Raw genomic sequence first — 22,360 nt, forward strand, 5'->3', positions numbered from 1 at the left:
AGTTAGCCTCTTTTGTTACTAAAGCTGGAGAAACGTCAGGATGGTTATTATCGTTTAAATGTTTATAAAGTTGTTAGTGATTTTAGACATCTACTTTTGGTTTTTGTCTGTTATATGTTATTTTTTTTATAATGGGAGTGTCTTGTAAGCCCTTGTGGGCTGGGCATGCTAATGCATGACACAATAATAATAAAAAATTCATTCATTCATTCATTCTTTCAACCCTCCTTATTTCCATGCTCCTGCTCCATGGTTTTAACTGCCATGATTGAAAATTGAGTCATAACTTCCTGACGGCACTGTTCAAAGGTCATCTCCCCCCCTTCTTTTTCTTCCTCGCCCCCTTTCCTCTTCTCCCTTTTGGGAGGCCCCTCATCCAACACGCCCAGAACTGCATTCCACAGGCGATGGGAGCACCTTCAAACGCTGCACAAGCACAGCAGACCACCGCTCGCAGCAGCACGCAGGGCGACTGAGCCCCGGGCGTCAGCTGCCACCAGGCCTCAGCACTAGGCTCAAACCCTGCCAGGCAGCGCTTTGATTGGGGAGAAATTGCAATGTAGCAGCAACAGAGTCTGCGTGATGACAAGGAAAAAGCAACTGTAGCTCTCAAGGAGCAGAGTGATAACTGTACAGTATTAGCCACCTTCAAGCTGCTGAAACCAGCTCCACGTAAAACCCTCATGCCACAGAGGGGCCTCTCATGTCTGTGCTGGGAGGCTGGCAGCTGCGGTAGTGGGGCGCAGGCTTCTGAGCCCCTATTCGTCTGACCCCCAAATCCTTAAGGTCTCTAGTACATTGACACACAGCTCCGGTTTCACCCTCCCAAGGCTCCCTATATGCTTGACTCTCAAAACAATAATGTTCTTGTACATGTTCACATACCATGACACAGCAAACTTACAGTGCTGTAATTAACCGTCAATTAATCCATTAGTTGACCGACACAAATGTAATGGAATCCAGTCTTGACTATTTCTCTCACACGTCACCCTCAGTGGCAGCCAAACAGAACCAGCAAAGACGTCAGAATTATTACTGCTTGCCTTATTTCATAGCAAAGATCAGGAGTAATTTTGTATTTTGGAAACATCCTGCTGGGTATTGTGCTGAAAAAAAAATCTTCATTTGTTTTAAAGCAAGCTCCCTTTTTTTTTTTTACCTCTGAATACTGTACAATATTTTGAGGAACAGCTGTCATTAAAAGGAGCAGAACGTACATACAAGCTGTTTCACATTACAACAACTTGTTATGATATGCATTAGTCTTATTTTAAATACATTTTGAGTAATTAAGATATGTAATGACCCAGTATAGTACAATCATTTTGGTGAAAAGAACTGCACTATAAAATCTATGCGTGCTTGTGGTGTAGCTCAAAAAAACCCAGTTCAGAGGAGTATTGACAGGAATACTTGATATCAAACCTGTATCAGAGACACATGGTCACCCTCTTGTCAGGGAGTTCAGCACTGCATTGCAATGGACAGCTGCTGCAGCTCACCTGAAGCACAAACATAGAACATTTTCAACAAGTGAAGACACAAAGATCAAGACAGTAGTGTAGTAATATATAACAACATATTGGGTTACATTTGTGTGCATACAAAGAAGCATGCAGATTCACAAGCAGGACGGCCATTGAGGACATTCATACAGGTGCCATGAGGGTAAGTGAACTACATCCCATCGGCATAAAATCTGTGTCAATCTTTAATTCAATGTTTGTGTAAATAATTACTTTCCTTCACAGAGCATTAAATATCTTACTGTTGTTTGTAAAATAAAATGAATCATCAAATTGTCAAGGATCCTGACAAGGCATTACATTTCACCACATGTTAATGACCTGCGCTGTTGAAATTATCGTTGGGCACACCAATAGAAGGCATCTGGTTTAGGAAATTTGAGTAACCTACATCCTACTGCGGTTCTGTTTTCATGTGTGTGAACAGAGACAGGTATGTCTCTCCTCTTGGCTAGGCTCCATTGTTAGTCTCCAGTCGTGCTTGCATGTTGTGATTATCAATGCACACATCTGGATGGACTTAGTCAAGGAATCCTATAAAGAACCTAATGGGCTCTTCTAACATTTTTTGAAGACTGATTAAGAGCCGTTTCAGATCTTGTTCACATCAATGAGTTCCATCTGTGATCTATTTAAGTTTTCACCGAATTCGTTGTCTACATTACTTGCTCCCTTTTCGGTGTAATGGGGGTTTGGGGGATTTAGGGGAGACTTACATGCTTTGTAGGCAATATTTGCTAGTGGAGCAGGTCAGATACTATGTGACTGTCAAACTGAACACATATAAAAAAGTGTAGATGTTTCTGTACCATGAAAACAATCCCATCTTCTTTAACCTGCAAGCAAATGCTTAAAAACACATAGTCATAGTCATAAATCCGCCTTTTTGCAACAAATCTATTCTTTAAGCATGTTTGCTAACATTTGTTACTTACCTTTAGTCCTGCTAATCATAAAATAAAACCACTTTTTGGAGTCACTAGCATACAGTCTGGTGAAGTAGCAAGCAGGCCTCGCTTTTAAGGCCTATTTGCCTTTCAATAGTGTGACCCTTATGTTTTATGGGGGAGACTAACACCATGAACTACATTTGTTACAAATTAGGCTTCCTAGTGCTGTAAAGTTGACACCTGCCACTTCAAACCTTTCTTTGGAGAGGAGGACGGCCATTGATAACCGACTAGAAAGAAAAAGCAGCATTAGTACCCGGTAATGAGCTAGGCTAGCTACCGTTAACTCACGTCCACCTGGTCAAACTGACCGCAGGGTCCCAAATAACATATTAAAAATGCTTTGGTTTGTTAACACAGTCTTGTTTGGTTACTAAATGGTCTCTTATCATCTCAAAAACACATATTGTTCAAAAAATTATCAGACAATTATCTTATATCCATCAAAAATAATTATTAAAAACATTTTCACCTCAAAGGCACAAGGCGACAGTACCGGCCTTTGACCACAAGATGTCGCCAGACTCAACGCTCCGCAACTATATATGTTGCCTTTAGGTGCTTCTCTTAAGGTCGTATTTCTGGGTTTAGTTATAGTATAAGGATACATATGTAAGTTGTGGATTCTTTTTAATGAGTCGACTACAATAAAAATTAACGGCGGAACAAAAGTATCATATATATATATTTCTGTATAATGTATGTAAGTAATTTCCCTCGAAACTTTACCGGCAACATGTTCTTGTTCGGACTATCTAACAGTAATGGACTTTCACTATCAGACGTTGTAATTATTGATTGTTGATTATCTACAGGTCACTGTAGGTAGCAAATATCTGCTCTGATAGTCCTATTACTTGAAACATCGTTTGTTCCCGAGACAAGAGCTTGCAATTTCCCACAGCACGTAAAGCTACAATAATCCCGGATATGACAGCATAACCACAGGACCCAAACTTTAGCTAGTAGCTGAAGCTGTAGCACAACAGCTAAGATATCAATATTCAAAATAAAAAGCTGTCGGAAGCACGTTATCTTGTGTATGACCGATTTCGACGTTGATATGGAGCTGTAGGCAGAATTTATAAACGAAGGTAATGGTCTCAAACTGGGTTTTACTCTTTCATGTGAAATACACTGTCACTATGGGGTACCGCTATTTAGCCAAATTGTTTTTTTTCCGTAGCTAGCAGTAACAGTACAACCTGTTTACATTTTTAATTTGACACTGTGTGAACTGCTGTGAAGGTTAAACGCCGATCTGTTCGTAACTAGTTGTGGTAAAAGCCATATTGTACCATTAAATGAACTTAATTACTACAGTGGCTGATAAGCAGAGCTGCTCAATTGTTAAATTGTTAAACGAAATCTGAATAAAACTCATATTCCACACAGCTTTGACCAGCATACTTGTAAGACTTTTCAGCGAGTTTGGGGAAGACACTTAGCCCCCATCGCCTTTGTAATCAACAAAAAGTCTGGCATGATTAGTGCATCCCTGACTACTGATCCCTTCCCTGTCAGTGTTGAGGAATGGTCTGACTGCAGCAGTACCAGTAAAGATGCACAGCCGTCTGCAGGAGTTGAAGAAGGAAGAGGAGACTCTCCTCAAAATCAAAGTCATGCTACAAGACCAGCTGAACAGGCTGAAGGTGAGTGACAGAGTTCACAGCACGAGTGTTTTGGGGTTTGTGGTACCTGTGCTTTTTATATATATATATATATATATTTATATTTATATTTAATGTGTTAATTCTGTGTTTCAGTTTGAAGAAGGGGCCTTGAAATCTATCATTAATGCTCAAACAGAAGAAGGAGCCTCTCAACGTTCAACCCCAGAAACTGAGGTAAATCAGATTAAGGAACAGCCCTGCTCAGATGTCACAGTCTGTCATTTTAAGATGGAATTATATTGTTGCTTGTGTTTGTTGATTAATTGACTTTTAAGTGGTTTGTGGAAATGGAGGATCAGATGTTTTTGTTACACTGCTGTACGGTCTTACTGGGGATGTTGCAGTCTGCAGGCCTGCATTACCTGACTGATCACATTTAGATTCACACAAAAACCAGGTTACTCTGAGTAATAACATTAAGACAGGAAATAGGTAAACATGTTTATGTTTATGTGGTTTTGCAGTAATCTGATTACTGCAAAACCCCAGTTTAGATACAGTACAACAAAGGTAGCCAAGAAATCATGTTACACCAGCAGAAATGTTGCTGAGTTCCCTGGGTTATTTTTTAATCCCTTCATCTGTGGGGAATAATAATAATATTACAGTGCACATGGAGGCACCGAATAATTCATTTTACTCAGATACATAGCTGTTTTGAGGACGCTTGTCTGTGTTATTTAGTAATTGAGAGATTGAATTGTGGGAATAATCAAATGTATACTTCATTTACTACGCTGAATAACAAATACTCCCCTTTCTGCTACTAATGCTTCATCTGTGCTTCATCACAGGTATGCACATATTTATTTGACATGTCGTTTTTTTTCATTGTTTCAGGTTAATATTAACCTTGACGATGAAAGCGAGATCAATCAGACCAAACTGCTACTGAACGCTGCTGTAGATTATGATATGGAGGACGACGACGATGATGAGGAGGAGGAAGACGAAGAGAACGATGAAGAAGATGAGAACGAGTTTGAGTTTGTGCCTGAGGAGGATGAGGAAGAGGATGATTACTGAGATTCTCAGTGTTTCATGGGGCTTCAATATTTGCACCACTGAAGAGAAAAACACATGTAAACGGACATCTGTTTGTTTGTTCACCTGTTTTGTACTATCACTTAGGAAGTTTAATTTATTTGGATGGAGTGAGTAACAGTTACAGTGTAATGATGTGTGGTGCGAACAGTATCCTCTCCTCTGCCTGATTGAAGGCATGTCATCCAGATTTCAAGTTATGTTAGAATAAACCTTTTTCACAGCAGCCATTTAGACATGAAATAGTAGGGTAAACACAGGTGTAACCACTGACTAATTAAGGTTCTGTTCCATTAAGTGTAGCAAAGTCTTTCCAGTGAGCCACCATGCACAATAGCAGCACCCTGATCATTTCACCTGAATGGAAAAAAACCTTAGTTAGTATGATTGGTAATACCTGCGTTTACCCTACTATCTCATGTCAAAACGACTGCTGTGAAAAGGGTCTATTCATGTGTCAAATCTTGTGCGAAATGTAGTAAGACAGTGTTATTAGGTGCTTATAGCTTACTATACATATTGTGCATTTTCAGGATTAACATTAAAATGTATGGCTGGGCCATATAAGAAGATAGTGTGTATGCATTATGTAAGAAATGATAATTAAGCACAAAATAAAATGTTTTGCATAGGGTTCACCTGTCTGATTTTTACACTGTACACATACGGTTATGTTTTTCACATGTAATGCATGTTTACTTATGGGCAATAAGAGGATGCATCCTTTTGTTAGTTTCTTTCTCAGATAGTGAGTTAATGGTAATACATATATAAAATTGTCCTAACCTGACCCAGGCAAATGAGTAATGCAGTGCAAACACTTTCCACTAGCAAACCATTCAGCATTTTCTAAACAGCTAAAACAATAGCCTGACAATAAGGCCAGCTTTCACACTGACAGCAGGGACAGCTCTGGAGAAGGGTGGTGCTACAACAGGCAATGTACAATAGAGATTGCACCAATAGATATATACAGCTTTCTACATGGTCTGCTGTTCCAGGAGAGTTCCCATTCACCAAGGGACTTGGGCTCAGCACACACACCTGCAAATGAATTCTTCATAAGAGGTAATTGGACACCTTGTTCTACACAATTACTAAATTTTATGGAGTGATGGTTATGGATTCTGCACTGATTCTGATCTGATCTGATTTAAAAAAATATTTTAAACAAAAATGCATTAAGGAGAAAATTACATATTTGGAAGAAAACAAAGGTAAACTTGACAAGCAATGTATTTTACTTAGATTTGCAGGGAAATTTTTTATGTTCTATGTATGAACTTATTCTATATTTTTGGATTTAAAGTTATTATAGTGCAAGTTTGCATTATATGATATGTCCTATGCATCACACTGATTTCATTCACATTGGACTATAAGACTGAAATGTGATACACCTGAACACCTGGCATTTAAATTATTCATGAAGAGAATTAAGTTTTGATCACTTAAATCTGGACATTAACCATGAAAATATAACAAATAGCATCAATTTCTTTATAAATGGCAAATGATGAGGTTGTGAAAGTGACCATATTCACATTTAGTCCATATGTGTGTGCATCCACTGTCATGTGATTGAACACTAAATATCTCGCTAACATTAACTTTGCTTACAGAGGTGAAAACCATAGTTTGTATGGGATCTGTCTGCCTCAGCAAGATGAGCTCACACTCCATTGACTTTGAAAAGGGGTATTTGGCTCTGCATTAGGGATGTGGGACCCCCCGTAGTCAATCACATTGGAAGCTTTCATATTGTTTGACGACAGTTTATTCTGATTATATTGACAGTTTTTCTGTTACTACTGTGTTTCTTCTACTGTTTCTATTTTTTCCGGTATTACTTTTACAAAAGAGGATTGTACGCGTGTGTGTATGTGTCTTAAATATAACAACATGTTTGCCCCCACACCAAGCTTGTTATTGTGGTTAAGTGGAGATGCTAAATGGTTCTCATCTGTGTGCAGACATCAGTGAGGGACTGGAGCAGGACCAGACAGTGACTGTGCTGCAGGCTCAGGAGTATCATGCTGCCCCGCTGTGCGTTCAGTGTGTGTCATGTGTTTGTGTTGGTGCTGTGTTTGTCTTCGGCTGAGGACTTCGACTGGACAAAGAACGACCACAGCTCCTTCTATTATGGCACTTTTCCAGCTGGTAAACACATGTTCTTTTCTTCAGTGGGACAGATTCAGTGCACTCACTTATTTGGTAACTGGTTATATCATCCATCCTAAGAGTCATCTAACTCACAGTTGAATGGTTGTTGCCAATTTTGTATTTGTTAGGATTTTCGTGGGGTGCCGGCAGTTCAGCCTATCAAACAGAAGGAGCCTGGGACAAGGATGGAAAAGGACTGAGTATCTGGGACGTGTTCAGTCATAAGAAAGGCAAAATCCAACGAAATGAGACAGGGGATTCCTCTTGTGAAGGCTACCACAAAGTCAAGGTGGGTTGATCATGTGTGGTGTGTCTTAGATATAAACGATATGAGATATAAATGCAACATGATTCCTTGATTCAAATATTCCCCTCCATTGTGTGTATATGTGTGTGTCGTGTTGTACAGGATGATGTTTCTTTGATGAAGGAGCTGAAGCTTAACCACTATCGCTTCTCCATATCCTGGCCTAGACTCATCCCTACTGGCATTAAGTGTGAGTAACAGCTGGTAATTCAAGTCTTTTGGAACTGAGCTGGTGTTTATGATTGAATTTGTTAATTGCTAAAGCTGAGGAGTTATGTATATTTTTTTGCAGCTGACCACATCAATGAAAAAGGCATACAATACTATGATGAACTGATTAACCACCTGCTAGAGAACCAGATCACTCCTATTGTTACTCTGTATCACTGGGATCTTCCACAGGTTGGTATACAAAATACTGATAATCCCCAACTTCTCTAACTTTTTGCATTACTGCACTATTCCCCTTTACTGAGTTACTGTACCCTTTGCTTTCCTAGGTTTTACAAGAGAAATATGGTGGATGGCAGAATATAAGCATGGTCAATCATTTCAATGAATATGCTAACCTGTGCTTTGAGAGATTTGGCAACCGAGTCAAGTACTGGATCACTTTCAACAATCCATGGGTAGGTTCTTTTTAAATCATAGAGCTCAGATAAGCATGTATATACCTGTTATTTAAAGTACTATTAAGACACTAATATGCCATAATCTGCTAATCTGATCAGTCTGTAGCGGTTGAAGGTTATGAGACAGGTGAGCATGCTCCTGGACTAAAGCTGAGAGGAACAGGGGCGTACAGAGCGGCCCATCACATAATCAAGGTAGGAGAATAAATATATATTCAGTCAACAAAAACACTCAGCACTTCATGTGCCACTTTGAACTGAAATGTAAATCATATTCATTATATCTTTTTCATAGGCACATGCTAAAGTTTGGCACAGTTATGATACACAGTGGAGGGGAAAACAAAAAGGTAAACAAGTTCAAACTCTTGAAAGTAATATATTGACTTAATTCAGTATCTCCCTCTCAACAGTACTGTCTGTCTTAGTGTTGAGACCTGCTGTTCACATCTGCAGGTTTGGTTGGCATCTCTCTGTCTGGTGATTGGGGAGAACCGGTGGATATCAGCAACCAGAAAGACATTGAAGCAGCAGAGAGATATGTCCAGTTCTATCTGGGCTGGTTTGCCACACCCGTCTTTCATGGAGACTACCCACAAGTGATGAAAGACTTCATTGGTAAGATTAATTGTAAGCAGTTAATCCTGAAGTAACATCAGCCATTGGGGAATTAACTTATGGCTATCATAACTGTGTGTGCAGGAAGGAAGAGTGTCCAACAGGGCCTTGGGACATCTCGCCTGCCATCATTTTCCCCCCAAGAGAAGAGCTACATCAAAGGGACCTGTGACTTCCTCGGCATCGGTCATTTCACCACCCGCTACATCACCCAAAAGAACAACCCATCAGGTCGTAGCAGCAGCAGCAACTACTTCACTGACCGTGACCTGGCTGAGCTGGTTGATCCACGATGGCCTGACCCGGGGTCTGAGTGGCTTTACTCTGTGCCCTGGGGTTTCAGACGTCTGCTCAATTTTGTCAAGGTGACTTATAGTGAATAATGCAGAACAGTCTTGATGATATTTGTGCTGTACCTGGAAGCAGCTCAGCACACTGCAACTCTAGTTAAATTACATTAAGACAGCTTATTGCACTTCATATTGATTTGTTCCCCATCTAGACTCAGTACGGAAACCCAATGGTTTATGTGACTGAGAATGGAGTCTCTGAGAAGATGTTGTGCACAGAGCTGTGTGATGACTGGAGGATACAGTATTATAAAGACTACATCAATGAGATGCTGAAAGGTGAATGAGCTCACACACGTGCATTTTTTTTGTTTGGAGTGAATCTATTCAAAGATTAAATTAATCCAACTCACTCTTTGCTCTGGTGTCACTCAGCCATCAAGGATGGAGTCAACGTGAAGGGCTACACTGCATGGTCCCTGCTAGATAAGTTTGAGTGGGATGAAGGCTACTCCGAGAGATTTGGCTTGTACTATGTGGATTTCAGGAACAAAAACAAGCCTCGCTATCCCAAAGCTTCTGTTCAGTTTTACAAACGCATCATCAGCGCCAATGGATTTCCCAGTCAGAGAGAAGTAAGAGACACAAGGTGGTTGCTACAAAGCCCTGACTCTAATCCTGTCCAGACAACGTTTTCAGATGTTCTGTTTGAATGATAACATTGAGAATCACTGTTCAATGCTCCACTGTGCCACAAAAATAATTCCAGTGCTGATATGTGATATGATTGTAAACCCCCACAGGTTGAGAACTGGAGAAGGAAGGCTGTTGAGACTTGTTCTTCTAGCAACCAGCTCCTAGCGGCAGGTCAGTTCGTCTATAACATTCCTGACCATATTTAGCAATAATCAGAGGTGAACAACTAGCTGGGGTAAACAAATAAAGATTCTGACCTAAATATCAAAAATGTGCATATAGGTTTTAAATGCAATCAAGAATTTTAATTTGACTTGAATTTGTGTTGCTGTTCAGAAAACACATGAACAAATTACTAGTTAAATAAGAATGAGGGAAATATAAAACATAATTAACAAAATCTCTAACAGAATGTCTGAGATATCTTCTTTGTTTGCCCCTCCAGCTAGAAGAAAATCCAAGGAACATGCAGAAATGCCAAAGGTTTGGCCAGTGCATGATGAAGTGTAGAACTTATGAGGGTATATGTCTTCCATTCATGTCATTTCTTTGTTATTGCTTTTTGATGGTGTGGTTTTAAATCTGACTAACAGAATTAAGCCTCTGCAGTTTAACCCCACAACTTGCCTCTGAAACTACGTCTTCCTTTATCTGACATTTTACTAGTGTGCTTTAATCTAATTTGCAACCAAGAAGGACCCTTTTGATTTCACAGCAGCTTTGACAAAAAGTCAGTAAGCATAAAGCTTATCTGTGGACTTGTGCCCATGGGGTATTTCACAAAGCAGGATTACACTGTTTTTCTTTTTTTAGTTTAGTCAGATAACATAATGCCAGTGAAACTGTTAGTGATGGATCTTGAATTTAGAAAGCAAAATGTCAGCATTAGGTTATCTGTTGATAATGGATATTCATAAATAACATTTCAGGAGATTAGATTTCTATAACTATCTGGCTTTGGTACAAATGCTGCTTTCAGGAATATTCCCCAGTAGCTGCATGCAGTTCTCAAAGGGTTAAAGTGCCGTTAATCAACTCTGAGTACTTTCTCTTTTTTTATTAGAGGAACAGCGGAGTACTGCTGCCAATATTCTAAGACTTATACATGGTAAGGAATCACTCATGTTCACTACAAATTAGACAAAAGATAATCTGATTCAGGGAAAAATATTAACCCTTTGAGTGCTGTGCTTGAGCATCATTATTTGCTTCATAAGCAGTGTCTGACCTTCCTAATAATGCTAGTGAGTTGTTAATGTGTGTGTGTGTGTCCTTTGCAGACCCTTTGACCAGCCACATGGAGATGGTAACTGAGATTGTTGTTCCCACTGTGTGCACACTCTCTATTTTGCTCAGCGCCATCTTCCTTATGTTCCTGCTGCGGAGGCGGAACTAGAAACATCAACGCACACACACACTCATACTGTAAATGCATAACTTCTTTAATGGATCACGTGTGAACAGAAATACATTATTTGAACTGAATTTCAAGAGAATTAGTGACTTCATTAGGTGATGTGCAATAATAATGAATTTAATACCAGACACTCAGACTGTGTGGATAGCCCTGCAACATGTTGGATTTTATTATTACAATATTGCTGTGGAATATTACCATTGCAAACAGCCCTTGTGATGTACTGTACATTGTGTTTTCATTTGGTTAAAACAGGGAGTTGTGTGGAGAAAAAAAAGCCTCTTTTAAAAAAAAAAAATCTCTTTAACTGCTACACTGAACAGAAGAAATTCAGCAAATGTGATAATAAAGATGTGATTAGAAAACCTATGACAGTGTCACAGAAGATACATACAAAAGGACTGAAAGTTATTCATTCAAAACGTTTGACAGAAAATCAGTATATAAACAGAATACACTTTAGTAGAATACAAAAATGACAATAAACCCCTCTTGTTGTTCAGTTTTGCTCTGTGTACATTCACGCAAAGCTGACGAGACTGCAGTACACCATGGTGGAGAAGAAGGCAGGATCCTCACTGTCTCCGTTCACGGTTTCATTTTGGTAATCTAAAGACAGTTAAGAAAGAAAAATGTTAACTGTACTGTACACTGTGGTAGTAACTACTTAAATACTTATACTTACACTATAGGAACTATACGGCATGTACTATATTTGTGGTGGTGCATTAAACATCACCTGTTTCAAAGATGACATGATCAACCAGTGGTCTGTCACTGAGCTGTAAGGATGTCCTGACCTCACGAGGACCGTGGCCACTGGACACCTCAACCCCCCACACTGCTGGGTGCTCTCTGAGAAACATGAGGGATGACACAACAGCCCTTGTTAAGACTTTGCAGTTGGTACTTACTTCCTATACAGTACATGCTGTGATCCAACTGTGATGCAGTGTGAAAGAAAATGTATTTCTCACAATATTGAGCAAACCCCATGAACACATCTGAATACAGTTGACTTGCTTCTTTTAAATTTCATACCTGATGAAGGGGACAAAATCCACGCCACAGAAGTCATTAACTTCTGTTCACCTTACTAGACACTTTTGCATGGTGAAGCAAATTACTGGTTTGTGTTAATAAATTGAATAAAAACAAGATATCTCAACTTCATTTACAGTTTTCTTTGGATATAATAAAATAGTGTGCAAAGGGTTGTATTTCTTACTTCTGGTAGAAATGGCTGATCAGCGCAGGTTTTATTTGCAGTTTAAATTCATGCTCCTCATCATATGGGTATGTTTTGTAGTGCTGCAAACATGATCTATGAGAAATGGAATTGTCTACTTTAATGTCATCTTCAGGAAAGTACATTCTGCACACTCATAAATCACTGGAAAAAAGCCAAAATTGATTTACTGTGTGAGAAGGAAGAGCCGGTCGTAAGGCAAACCCAGGAAAGTACTGCAGGTCAAAATTATTTCCAGCAGATGGTGCAGTTTTCTGAGTCGGATCACTTGCTCCTGCAGATCAACCTCTGTGCTCAGGAAGTAACACTGTAGAGTAAAATATTCAAACTCATTGGTAACATTACTAACATAAGTAAATAAGTAAATAACATAAGTAAAATAGCCTTAAACTTAAACTTACCAAGTGGTTGAGAGTTGTCAATTCTTCACCTGAGAAAATTAACAGTTGCACATAGTTGAATATCAAAGCAAAGTTTGTGCTTAATAGTTCATATGCAGTGAGATTAAATGTTTTAAATGTAAAACCTAAAATCTCATGAAAAGGACGTAGGGTTATACAGAGATTCAGGGTGATAAGTAAAAGGTTACCAATGAGGTAGTTAATGTAATCCTTTCTCATCTTGTCCAGACCCATCTCTAACAGCATGTGGACAGGGGTGACACCTGTGAGAGACACATGATCGATCTGCTGGTGGTAGGACTGCAGGATCAGCTTGCTGAGGGAGCTGCTGCTGTCTCTGTGAATCTGGAGGAAGTGATAGAAAACAAAACAAACAAAAAAACACTTAACACACAGCAACCATCAATCTTTTTCTCAGTCTTAAACAGTTTTCAGTAGTATAATTTCATACCCAGGGTTTAATGTCACCGTATCTTAGGGCTTCAGTGACCAATTTCAAGCAATCTCCGATGTCTTGATATGAAGTCACACCTGTAATGAAAAACAAAATGGAGGAAAATGATTTCAGCTTGTAATGCTAAATCAAATTAATCCTAGTTTAATAAAGACACTGACTCACTCTTTCTCATCCGAACCCACAGCTGCTCCACAAAATCCAAATCCCCTCGTTCCATGAAAGAGTTGAAAATTTGAGTCTCTGTCTCAGACTTCATCTTTGTGGTCTTTAAGAAAAGATGAAGAAGCAAGATAGTTACCTCATTTATTCAGAAATGAGTAAACTTGTGAAAAGTCCCTTGATTTTAACACCATCCTACCTCAGCTGGTTTTGCAGTCTGCTCTTGTAGTGTCTTTGCAGTGCTCTGAAGCTCTGAAAGAAGAGTTAAAAAAAAGATCTTCTTAACTTTCTGTTAGCATTAAATCACAGTGAATGTGCATTTATTTAACAAAGCTGATACCTTCTAGCAAGGCCTTGGTTAGCGTTACAGCTGATGTGCTTTCCAAAGGTTCCATCCATTCAGTCTCACCAGTTCTCAAACCATCGGCAAGAGTCTGAAACAACAGGAGGAATCTGATATATCTAGGTGTTGTTGTTTTTTTAATTGATACTCACGATCATTCATCTCGCTGTGAGATACAAACCTGAAGAAACTCTAGCTCCCTGTACATCTCGAACATTGGGCTCCTCATGTCCCCACTGGCAACTTTGATATTCTGCATGTGAATAAAGATAAATAGGGCAAGCACACCAAAATCCATTACTTCATTCAGTATCCTAAAATTCAACTCTATATACATATAAAAAGTAGTATTTATGGTAAGTAGTTTTGAGTGTTAATTACTGGTGCTTACCAGTGTTGCTGTAGAGGACAGGGGTGGGGTCTCAAGGATACTCTCCACGTGGCTCCATTTAAAATCCACCGTCACACTACTCTGTGACTCAATGGTGGTGTTTTCAACAACAGTGGAGCCAAACAAGTTGAACCTGGCACTGCCTTTAATCGCCATCTGGAAGCGTTGACAAATGTAAGTGAACGAACATTCATTCACGCTGTCTTACAAGAAAGGATATGCATTCACTTACCGAGGATGGGTGATGCCTTTTCTTGTGCTCTTGTTTAAGCTCGCCCAAAGTTACGAGAGATTTTTTGTCCACAGTTGAGCCTAACAACGTTTGAGTTGGAATGCCAGAAACATCAAAATCAAACAGGAGTACAAATATTCACTCATAATATTTTATGGGTATGTTATTCAAAGAGCTATGACGCATTTGAGATATACCTTTGCAGGTTACGGAGTATAATTTAACACCAGATACTTTATTGCCCATGCAGACTGTTTCAGCTCCAAACCAGGTTGTTCCAGATGGATCAGACATGTCACATCGCACCCACAGAGGGTGTAAAACAAGGTTGTTGTCCACAGCTGACACATTAGCATTTTGAGATAATGTGTACCAAGACAGCAACTGCCTATAAAAAGAGAAAGAAAATACTACATTTTGATCGTCATCTACAGTGTATTAGCTACACAGATTACATAATCCTACCAGCGCTTGCTTTATTTGGAAGTGTTAAGCTTTTTAGCATCGGTCACCTTGCTTTCATGACTGTGAGCGGCTGTGGTCCCAATTCTATCTGGACTGCACTGGCATCCTCATCATCGTCATCCGTGTTATCCTCAGCGCAGTTTGGTGTTTTAGTCATTTTTTGATCATCGGGTTCATTTATTTTTGGAACCTTGTAAAAATCACGAAGAAACACGATGGTCTAATGGTGTGCATTAGTGAGGAGTTAACAATATTGTATGAAAAAAACGTATCCGCAGGTTACAGTAAACCCCTTGCTTTTACTATGGTGCATGGTTATAATACACAATAATGGCAACTGAAGTGAAATTGAAGGTTAGTGCAGTAAACTGATTCATATTTAAGCTGTTAAACTGAATGTTGACCGTCTCATACCAACATTAACATCTTGGTGATGTATCAGATGAACCATGCACCAAGAAACCATAGATTTCTAAAAAAGACTGTTCTTGTGTTACTGAACTTACACATTACACAGTAACACTCGTCTAGAGCTTGCAGACACCCAACAGAGTATATTTAATAAGTCACAGCATTAACACTACTCACAAGTTTTTCACAGATGAAGACTGGCTGGTTGCCACAGTACAAATTCAACACAGGGATTCTGTCTCCATTCATCTTTAATATTTGGATGTCCTCCTGAAACCCAACATATACTGCATCAACATCATTACCATAACACAGATTAATTCATATTTAATTTAATACACCAAACTGCGACAGATTCTACTTTAATTTAGGTACAATTAAATTACCTCATATGTACACGGATCATTGCTTTCCTTTTCTTGAAGAGACCTTCGACCCAACACAAATAACACAACAAAAAACAACCTTACTGTACGTAACGTTACGTGATAAGTTGTTGTTGTGGAAAAGTAGTGAGCACAAGCTAAAAGCTGCCTGCGTTCATTTAAGTACACTCACCGAAGAACATCGTACAACTCCTTAGCACAAGATATCATCTTTGAGCCCATTGCAAAGGTACAGAACAGATCTCCTGTTAGGGGGAAAATAACGTGGAGGAAATGGATAAAAACGACGTTAAGAGGATTTAAGAGGATTTAACAGACTTCTTGGACTTCCGGCTGCTGCTGTTTATATTTTTGACAGTCGCGCGCTAAACTGGGGCGGTGACGTCACGAGGTCACAGGTCACGACTTTATCGTTATATGTTCACGTATCAGAAATTAATAATGGAAGTCAGCGAAATCCACACAGCGTCATCACAAAATAAACTATGAAACGTAAAAAAAATAATAATTTTTTTTAAAGAAAACAGTTTACTAAGAAAATAGTTCGGCTTTTGTGGTCATCGTGCGCCAACATGGCGTAAAGAAATAGTCCCGACTGTAGCAAAAAAAAAATTTAAATTGTTTTTGTTTCGCTAGTATAATTTAAATGAAAAATACTAACGAAATTGTTTGATACACTCGTACAAATTTATGATGTGTGTTTCTTAGCGATAAGTTAAACGATGCTGGAAAATGTCTATGAACGGAAGTGATATTCGTCGAGGCGGAGGCATAAACCACTCGGGGTGATTTACCAACTTCCTTTTTACTGTGGCCGCCATAGCGAGAGGAGCGTGGTCCCCGGCGAGCCGAAAAATAATTATCGAAAATGGTGAGAAATTGTAGCCAGATTGTTGTTAATACGGAATATTTTGTGCAGGCTTTATCTCGTCGTTTTTACTTGTACAAATAATCCCGTGTTTTCTGCCGTCGGGAAGCTCAAATTGAGATTTAAAGGCAGTGAGTTGGTTTGCTCCCGGCAGGCGAGGCTAACACGAGGAGCCATTTTGGACGAACAGTTAAACCAAAGTTACACGTGTGTTTGTCGCTGCTAGACCTCTAACACGCAGATAGCAGATGTCACTCATTTAGATGGCATCTGCGTTTTGATTTGGTCGCTGTAGAAAGTACTTGTGGTATATAAGTGTATTTATGCACTGAACGCCGTCTACAATGATTGAAGAAGGTTAAAACTGGGTTGATGTGCCACGTTAGCATAATCGAGCTAAGCTAAGGCCATCAGCCGCAGATTTCTTGGGGAACTTTTCTCCCTGATGTTAATGGACAGACTCTGCTGCTATTAATGTTAGTAGAGCGACAGCCACACTTGATAATACCACAAAAATACCACTGATTGCCTTAAACGCTAGCAGTTTGTCTGCTCGTACATACTAGATAAGACACATCTTAAATTATATACTTACTATATACTATATATACTATATACTCAAAAGTGCCACTGGTATCTTGGGAGTAAGCTTTTACCTTCTCAAATGCAACGTTATGTGTCTCAGCAGCATGTGTAAAGCTCATTGTTCATTTTGCTTTCCAGGCCTGTGCCCGACCCTTGATCTCGGTTTACTCCGAGAAAGGAGAAACTGCAGGCAAAAATGTTGTCATGCCTGCTGTATTCAAGGCTCCAATTCGCCCTGATGTTGTGAATTTTGTTCACACAAACATGCGCAAGAACAGCCGCCAGCCTTATGCAGTCAGTGAACTGGCAGGTGAGTGTATATGCCGGTCCTCAACTCGCATGTTGATCAAGGTCTGCTCTTATAGTTAAGATTGTGGTTCAGATCATACATTCACAAATCTGGTCTATTTATTTAGTGTCTGTAATTTAGCTGTGTAATTGTTTGTTTCAGGTCACCAGACAAGCGCAGAGTCCTGGGGTACAGGAAGAGCTGTGGCCCGTATCCCTCGTGTGAGAGGTGGTGGTACTCACCGCTCTGGCCAGGGTGCTTTCGGAAATGTATCCTTTTGACCAGAATTCAGGCTTACTTTTTTTTATCCTCACTTTTTGTATGTGTCCAAGGAAACTAAAACTGAATGAATGAACACTTGCCATGATGGTGTAATTTGCGTCTGATTTTGTGAACAGTGACGGTTGCCTGCCGTCATATGCTGGCACAGAAAGCTGACGACCAACTGAGTCTGAGCAGGTTTTAGGTACTTCAGTACTTGTGTTGCTGCAGGAGTTGTCAAAACCTCCTTGACTCTGATCTAGATGTGTCGCGGAGGACGCATGTTTGCCCCCACCAAGACCTGGCGCCGCTGGCACCGCAGGATCAACACAACCCAGAAGCGCTATGCCATCTGCTCCGCCGTGGCCGCCTCTGCCATTCCTGCACTTGTGATGTCCAAAGGTAAGCTCCAAAAGCAGTATTTGAGGAGGACAAAAAGTCTTGTAGAAATGTTTGTAGTGCAGCTTAACGTGCGTCTTGCCATGATGGTGTAATTTGCGTCTGATTCTGTGAGCAGTGACGGTTGCCTGCCGTCTTTAAGCTGTCACGGGGAATTGATGAGTGTTTAATTCTGAGCAAGTTCTGGTAATACTAGTCTTTGACAGTCACACAAGTGTGTATGTAGATTGGGTTGACACAGTAGTCTTGTCTGTTAGGACACCGCATCGAGGAAATCCCTGAGGTCCCACTGGTGGTTGAAGACAAAGTTGAGGGCTACAAGAAGACCAAGGAGGCCGTGCTCCTGCTGAAAAAGCTCAAAGCCTGGAATGACATTAAGAAGGTAATATTTCTTACATTTGGACTGACTCAGCACTCAATTAGGGAATGTGATTTGAAAATGAAACGGCGAATATGAAGTTGGGTGCTAATTTCAGCTATACTCGCCTGAATTAGGCTGCATAAAGCATGACTAGGATCTTATCTGATGTTTTTGATAGTCTAACCTTTAACATGATACTTTCAGTAGGATTAATTAAGAACAGTTACCTGCATAGGTTTAGCACACTTATTGAGCTTTACTAGTTAGTTTTATTTTGTTTAATGGCATATTGAAGTTATATAAACGTTCTGTTCTCAGGTCTACGCCTCTCAGCGCATGCGTGCCGGTAAGGGTAAGATGAGGAATCGCAGACGTATCCAACGCAAAGGACCATGCATCATCTATAACCAAGATGCTGGTGTTACCAAAGCCTTCAGAAATATCCCAGGTATGTTATTTGGTCAAATGCCGAATTTGTTATTGTTAGATGGATATCAGTACAGTATCTTATTACTTTATTTATATTGAATACCTAACAACTTAGTTTGTATGCAGTGAGTATTACAGACTAAAATGAAGATGAAAATGGGACAGTGTAGGGACAAAGGCAGTAAGACTGTGCTATCCTTTAGACCCCATAGCTGTGTAGTTATGCAGGTGTATAATGACTTTTTCAATCTTGTGGTTATCAAAGTTTTGATTAAGTAAAAGTAAATTACTTTTTAAAAGAAGCAACCTATCTTTACCTTATGTGACTCCAACCTGGTGAGTGTTTAATTATTGTGCTGTATTGTATTGAAGGCATCACTCTGCAGAACGTGAACAAACTGAACCTCCTGAGGCTTGCCCCTGGTGGTCATGTTGGACGCTTCTGCATCTGGACAGAGAGTGCTTTCCGCAAGCTGGATGAGCTGTACGGCACCTGGCGTAAACCTGCTTCCCTGAAGATCGGCTACAAGTGAGTATTTAAGAAGTAATGGTAAATAGTGAAACTAATGTGGATTACATTACAGTGATGAGCTTCCACTTCAGGTCCGTGTTTTTGAAACTCTGTGATATTTAAGAAGTTCTGAGTTTTAGCATCAAAAGGCAAGACAGTTTACTACTTAACATGATGAATTTTAATCTTAAATTATTACTCTTTATTTTTTTCCAGCCTGCCCATGCACAAGATGACCAATACCGACCTGAGCAGGATCCTTAAGAGCGAGGAGATCCAGAAAGCACTTCGTACACCTAGGTAAGCACTGCTCAGTTCTTGATATTTTTGTTTAAAAGCTTGTCAACTATGATGATGTTCCACTTCAGGTCCGTGTTTCTGAACCCTGATTATATGGAAGTCCTGAGCAATACAGTGTTTCCTGAAAACTTTCAGTTTAGCAGAGGTTCAAGTTATTAAGACCGTCTTTTATTGTCATTACAGCAAGCAGATCAACCGCAGAGTACTGAAGAAGAATCCTGCTGGACTTGGAGGATATGCTCAAGGACTGAAACCTACCCAAGACAGCGAGGACGTCATTGGCCATCCTAAGACGACCCCCTGCCGGTAAAAGCCTAACAGTCAAGCTGGAAGGAAAAATGTAGACTAATGTAGAATGTGACTGTGAACTTATGTGTTGTTCTTCTCCGGTAATCAAGGCTAAGACTGCTGAAACTCCAAGAGTAAGGCCTGGGAAGAAGGGAGCTCCCGGCCAAAACCAAGCATGATCTATAAATCTTTTTACAGACTGGAGTTCAGTGATAAAATAAATCGGTTGATTCAAATGCACGAGTCAGACCTGTCATTCAAAAATTTGATTTACAAGACTATTTATTTCACAAACTAACAAAGATTGTAATCTGATGCTGAAAGTACACAAGGTAAAGAGGAATATAAAGCACACAGGTTGCGCAGCAGTTAAGATTACATTTAATCATTAAAAAAGTATGACTGTACAGGCACGCCTGCAGTGTAGTCCCAAAGAATTGTTTTAATGGTTAATTTCACTTGGCATGTAGCATTTGCACTTAATTTACAACTATTAATTTCACAACCTTTTAAACTTATTTAGTACTCAGTGTGAACATACTTTTTACCCATAATGCCAATTCACTTATTAGAGGACCATCAGGATATCAGGTTTGTTGTGGATGTGTTTCACATTTCTGAAACATGGATGTCGTTCTGATTCCACTGGTACACTTGGTTTTTAAATGGAACAACAATTCTAAAGTAAACTGCGGATTTCATTTTGAAGGCTGTTGTTGGCTGGTGTTAATCCATTTTGTATGGAAACGGTAGGCTCTTTATACAGTCCCCTCAATTTTGGGGGAATCTCGAGTGTGTTTTACTCACCTGAAGTAAAACAAACTAAGCTGCAGCACAATCTGAGTAAAGCATGACTGGGTAAGATGAGTCGCAGATGGATTGAACACAGAAGACCGTGCATCATCTACCACAAAGTCACTGGTGTCACCAAAGTCGGCAAATATCTCAGGTGCGTTGATCAAATGTATAATTTATTACTGTGTTAAGTAAATGTATATCAGAACAGTATTCTAAGTGTTCATATTTAATACATAATGTATAATTCATATCCTTTTTATGGGCTTAAATTAAAATGAAAATGCTGCAGAATGCTAATCTGAACCACCAAAGGCCGCGCTGGATGTTGGACCCCACTGCATCTGGACAGACGAGCTGTATGGCACCTGATGTAAACCTGCTTCCCTGAGGCTTGACTACAAGTGAGTATTTAAGGAGCAATCACTTTTTAGTACAGGTTAAACTAGTGCTGGATCACTTTACAGTGATGAGCTTCCACTTCATGGTCCGTGTTTTTGAAATTCTGTGATATTTAAAGAAGTTCTGAGTTTTAGCATCAAAAGACTAGTCCGTTTTTCTATCTGAATCAATTTCAACATGAATTAATTCTCTATTTATTATTTATTCCAGCCTGCCCATGAACAAGATGACCAATACCAACCTGAGCAGGATCCTAAAGAGCGAAGAGATCCAGAAACAACTTCATACACCTAAGTAAGCACTGCTCAGTTCTTGATAGTTTTAAAAAGTTTGTCAACTATGATGATGTTCCACTTCAGGTCCGTGTTTCTGAACCCTGATTATATGGAAGTCCTGAGCAACGTGTTTCTTTAAAATGAAACAGTTTAGCAGAGGTTCACATTGTTAACACTGTTATATTGTCATTACAGCAAGCAGATCAATCGCAGAGTACTGAGGAGGAGGAGATCCAGAAAACACTTCGTACACCTAGGTAAGCACTGCTCAGTTCTTGATATTTTTGTTTAAAAGCTTGTCAACTATGATGATGTTCCACTTCAGGTCCGTGTTTCTGAACCCTGATTATATGGAAGTCCTGAGCAATAGTGTTTCCTGAAAACTTGTAGTTTAGCAGAGGTTCAAGTTATTAAGACCGTCTTTTATTGTCATTACAGTAAGCAGATCAACCGCAGAGTACTGAAGAAGAATCCTCTGAAGAACTTGAGGATAATGCTCAAACTGAACCCTTACGCCAAGACAGCGAGACGTCATGCCATCCTTAAGCACGACCCTGCGGTAAGAACACTAACAAGTCAAGCTGGAAGGAAAAATTGTAGACTAATTGTAGAATGTGACTTTGAACTTATGTTTGTTCTCTCCATAGATCAAGGCTAAGATGCTGAAATCCAAGAAGAAGCCTGGGAAGAAGGGAGCTCCCGCCAAAACCAAGGCATAAATCTATAAATCTTTTTACAGACTGGAGTTCAAAATAAATCGGTTGATTCAAATGCACGAGTCAGA

General features: G+C 39.7%; 4 protein-coding genes and 7 non-coding genes across 11 annotated transcripts; 10 read left to right on the forward strand and 1 right to left on the reverse strand.

Annotated features, from left to right (window-relative positions):
• Positions 1–3,405: 3,405 nt before the first annotated feature.
• Positions 3,406–5,832, forward strand: snapc5 (small nuclear RNA activating complex, polypeptide 5). The gene is made up of 4 exons (XM_035664675.1): positions 3,406–3,573; positions 4,004–4,131; positions 4,246–4,326; positions 4,993–5,832. The coding sequence occupies exons 2-4, from the start codon at positions 4,042–4,044 to the stop codon at positions 5,176–5,178; spliced, it is 357 nt and encodes a 118-aa protein (XP_035520568.1). The 5' UTR covers positions 3,406–3,573; positions 4,004–4,041; the 3' UTR covers positions 5,179–5,832.
• Positions 5,833–7,229: 1,397 nt separating this feature from the next.
• Positions 7,230–11,298, forward strand: lctlb (lactase-like b). Its single transcript, XM_035664872.1, has 14 exons — positions 7,230–7,356; positions 7,488–7,648; positions 7,769–7,856; positions 7,959–8,068; positions 8,167–8,295; positions 8,398–8,493; positions 8,594–8,648; positions 8,755–8,916; positions 9,001–9,281; positions 9,419–9,545; positions 9,642–9,841; positions 10,010–10,073; positions 10,966–11,010; positions 11,183–11,298. The coding sequence occupies exons 1-14, from the start codon at positions 7,230–7,232 to the stop codon at positions 11,296–11,298; spliced, it is 1,761 nt and encodes a 586-aa protein (XP_035520765.1).
• Positions 11,299–11,348: 50 nt separating this feature from the next.
• On the reverse strand, positions 11,349–16,172 carry zwilch (zwilch kinetochore protein). Its single transcript, XM_035665218.1, has 18 exons — positions 15,986–16,172; positions 15,814–15,856; positions 15,605–15,697; positions 15,064–15,206; positions 14,749–14,939; positions 14,552–14,631; positions 14,320–14,475; positions 14,110–14,181; positions 13,926–14,019; positions 13,785–13,837; positions 13,589–13,691; positions 13,421–13,500; positions 13,158–13,314; positions 12,970–12,998; positions 12,739–12,875; positions 12,548–12,643; positions 12,059–12,174; positions 11,349–11,928 (listed from the first exon to the last, which is right to left on the reverse strand). The coding sequence occupies exons 1-18, from the start codon at positions 16,033–16,035 to the stop codon at positions 11,840–11,842; spliced, it is 1,782 nt and encodes a 593-aa protein (XP_035521111.1). The 5' UTR covers positions 16,036–16,172; the 3' UTR covers positions 11,349–11,839.
• A 411-nt stretch (positions 16,173–16,583) lies between these two features.
• rpl4 (ribosomal protein L4) lies at positions 16,584–22,347 on the forward strand. Its single transcript, XM_035665300.1, has 10 exons — positions 16,584–16,684; positions 17,405–17,576; positions 17,718–17,824; positions 18,080–18,218; positions 18,473–18,597; positions 18,895–19,024; positions 19,378–19,534; positions 19,733–19,816; positions 22,015–22,135; positions 22,224–22,347. Exons 1-10 carry the CDS (start codon positions 16,682–16,684, stop codon positions 22,293–22,295), a joined length of 1,110 nt encoding a protein of 369 aa, XP_035521193.1. The 5' UTR covers positions 16,584–16,681; the 3' UTR covers positions 22,296–22,347.
• LOC118331100 lies at positions 17,915–18,013 on the forward strand. The gene has a single exon (XR_004796861.1). It is a non-coding gene; the product is annotated as a small nucleolar RNA SNORD16 (small nucleolar RNA).
• On the forward strand, positions 18,295–18,394 carry LOC118331101. Its single transcript, XR_004796862.1, has one exon. It is a non-coding gene; the product is annotated as a small nucleolar RNA SNORD16 (small nucleolar RNA).
• Positions 19,584–19,653, forward strand: LOC118331109. Its single transcript, XR_004796869.1, has one exon. It is a non-coding gene; the product is annotated as a small nucleolar RNA SNORD18 (small nucleolar RNA).
• On the forward strand, positions 19,860–19,926 carry LOC118331110. Its single transcript, XR_004796870.1, has one exon. It is a non-coding gene; the product is annotated as a small nucleolar RNA SNORD18 (small nucleolar RNA).
• On the forward strand, positions 21,361–21,432 carry LOC118331108. Its single transcript, XR_004796868.1, has one exon. It is a non-coding gene; the product is annotated as a small nucleolar RNA SNORD18 (small nucleolar RNA).
• On the forward strand, positions 21,636–21,702 carry LOC118331098. The gene has a single exon (XR_004796859.1). It is a non-coding gene; the product is annotated as a small nucleolar RNA SNORD18 (small nucleolar RNA).
• Positions 21,877–21,943, forward strand: LOC118331099. The gene has a single exon (XR_004796860.1). It is a non-coding gene; the product is annotated as a small nucleolar RNA SNORD18 (small nucleolar RNA).
• Positions 22,348–22,360: the final 13 nt, after the last annotated feature.

Source organism: Morone saxatilis, unplaced genomic scaffold, assembly GCF_004916995.1.
Source record: "Morone saxatilis isolate NCDOM2014 unplaced genomic scaffold, NCSU_SB_2.0 Contig2, whole genome shotgun sequence".
Lineage (NCBI taxonomy): Eukaryota > Metazoa > Chordata > Actinopteri > Moronidae > Morone > Morone saxatilis.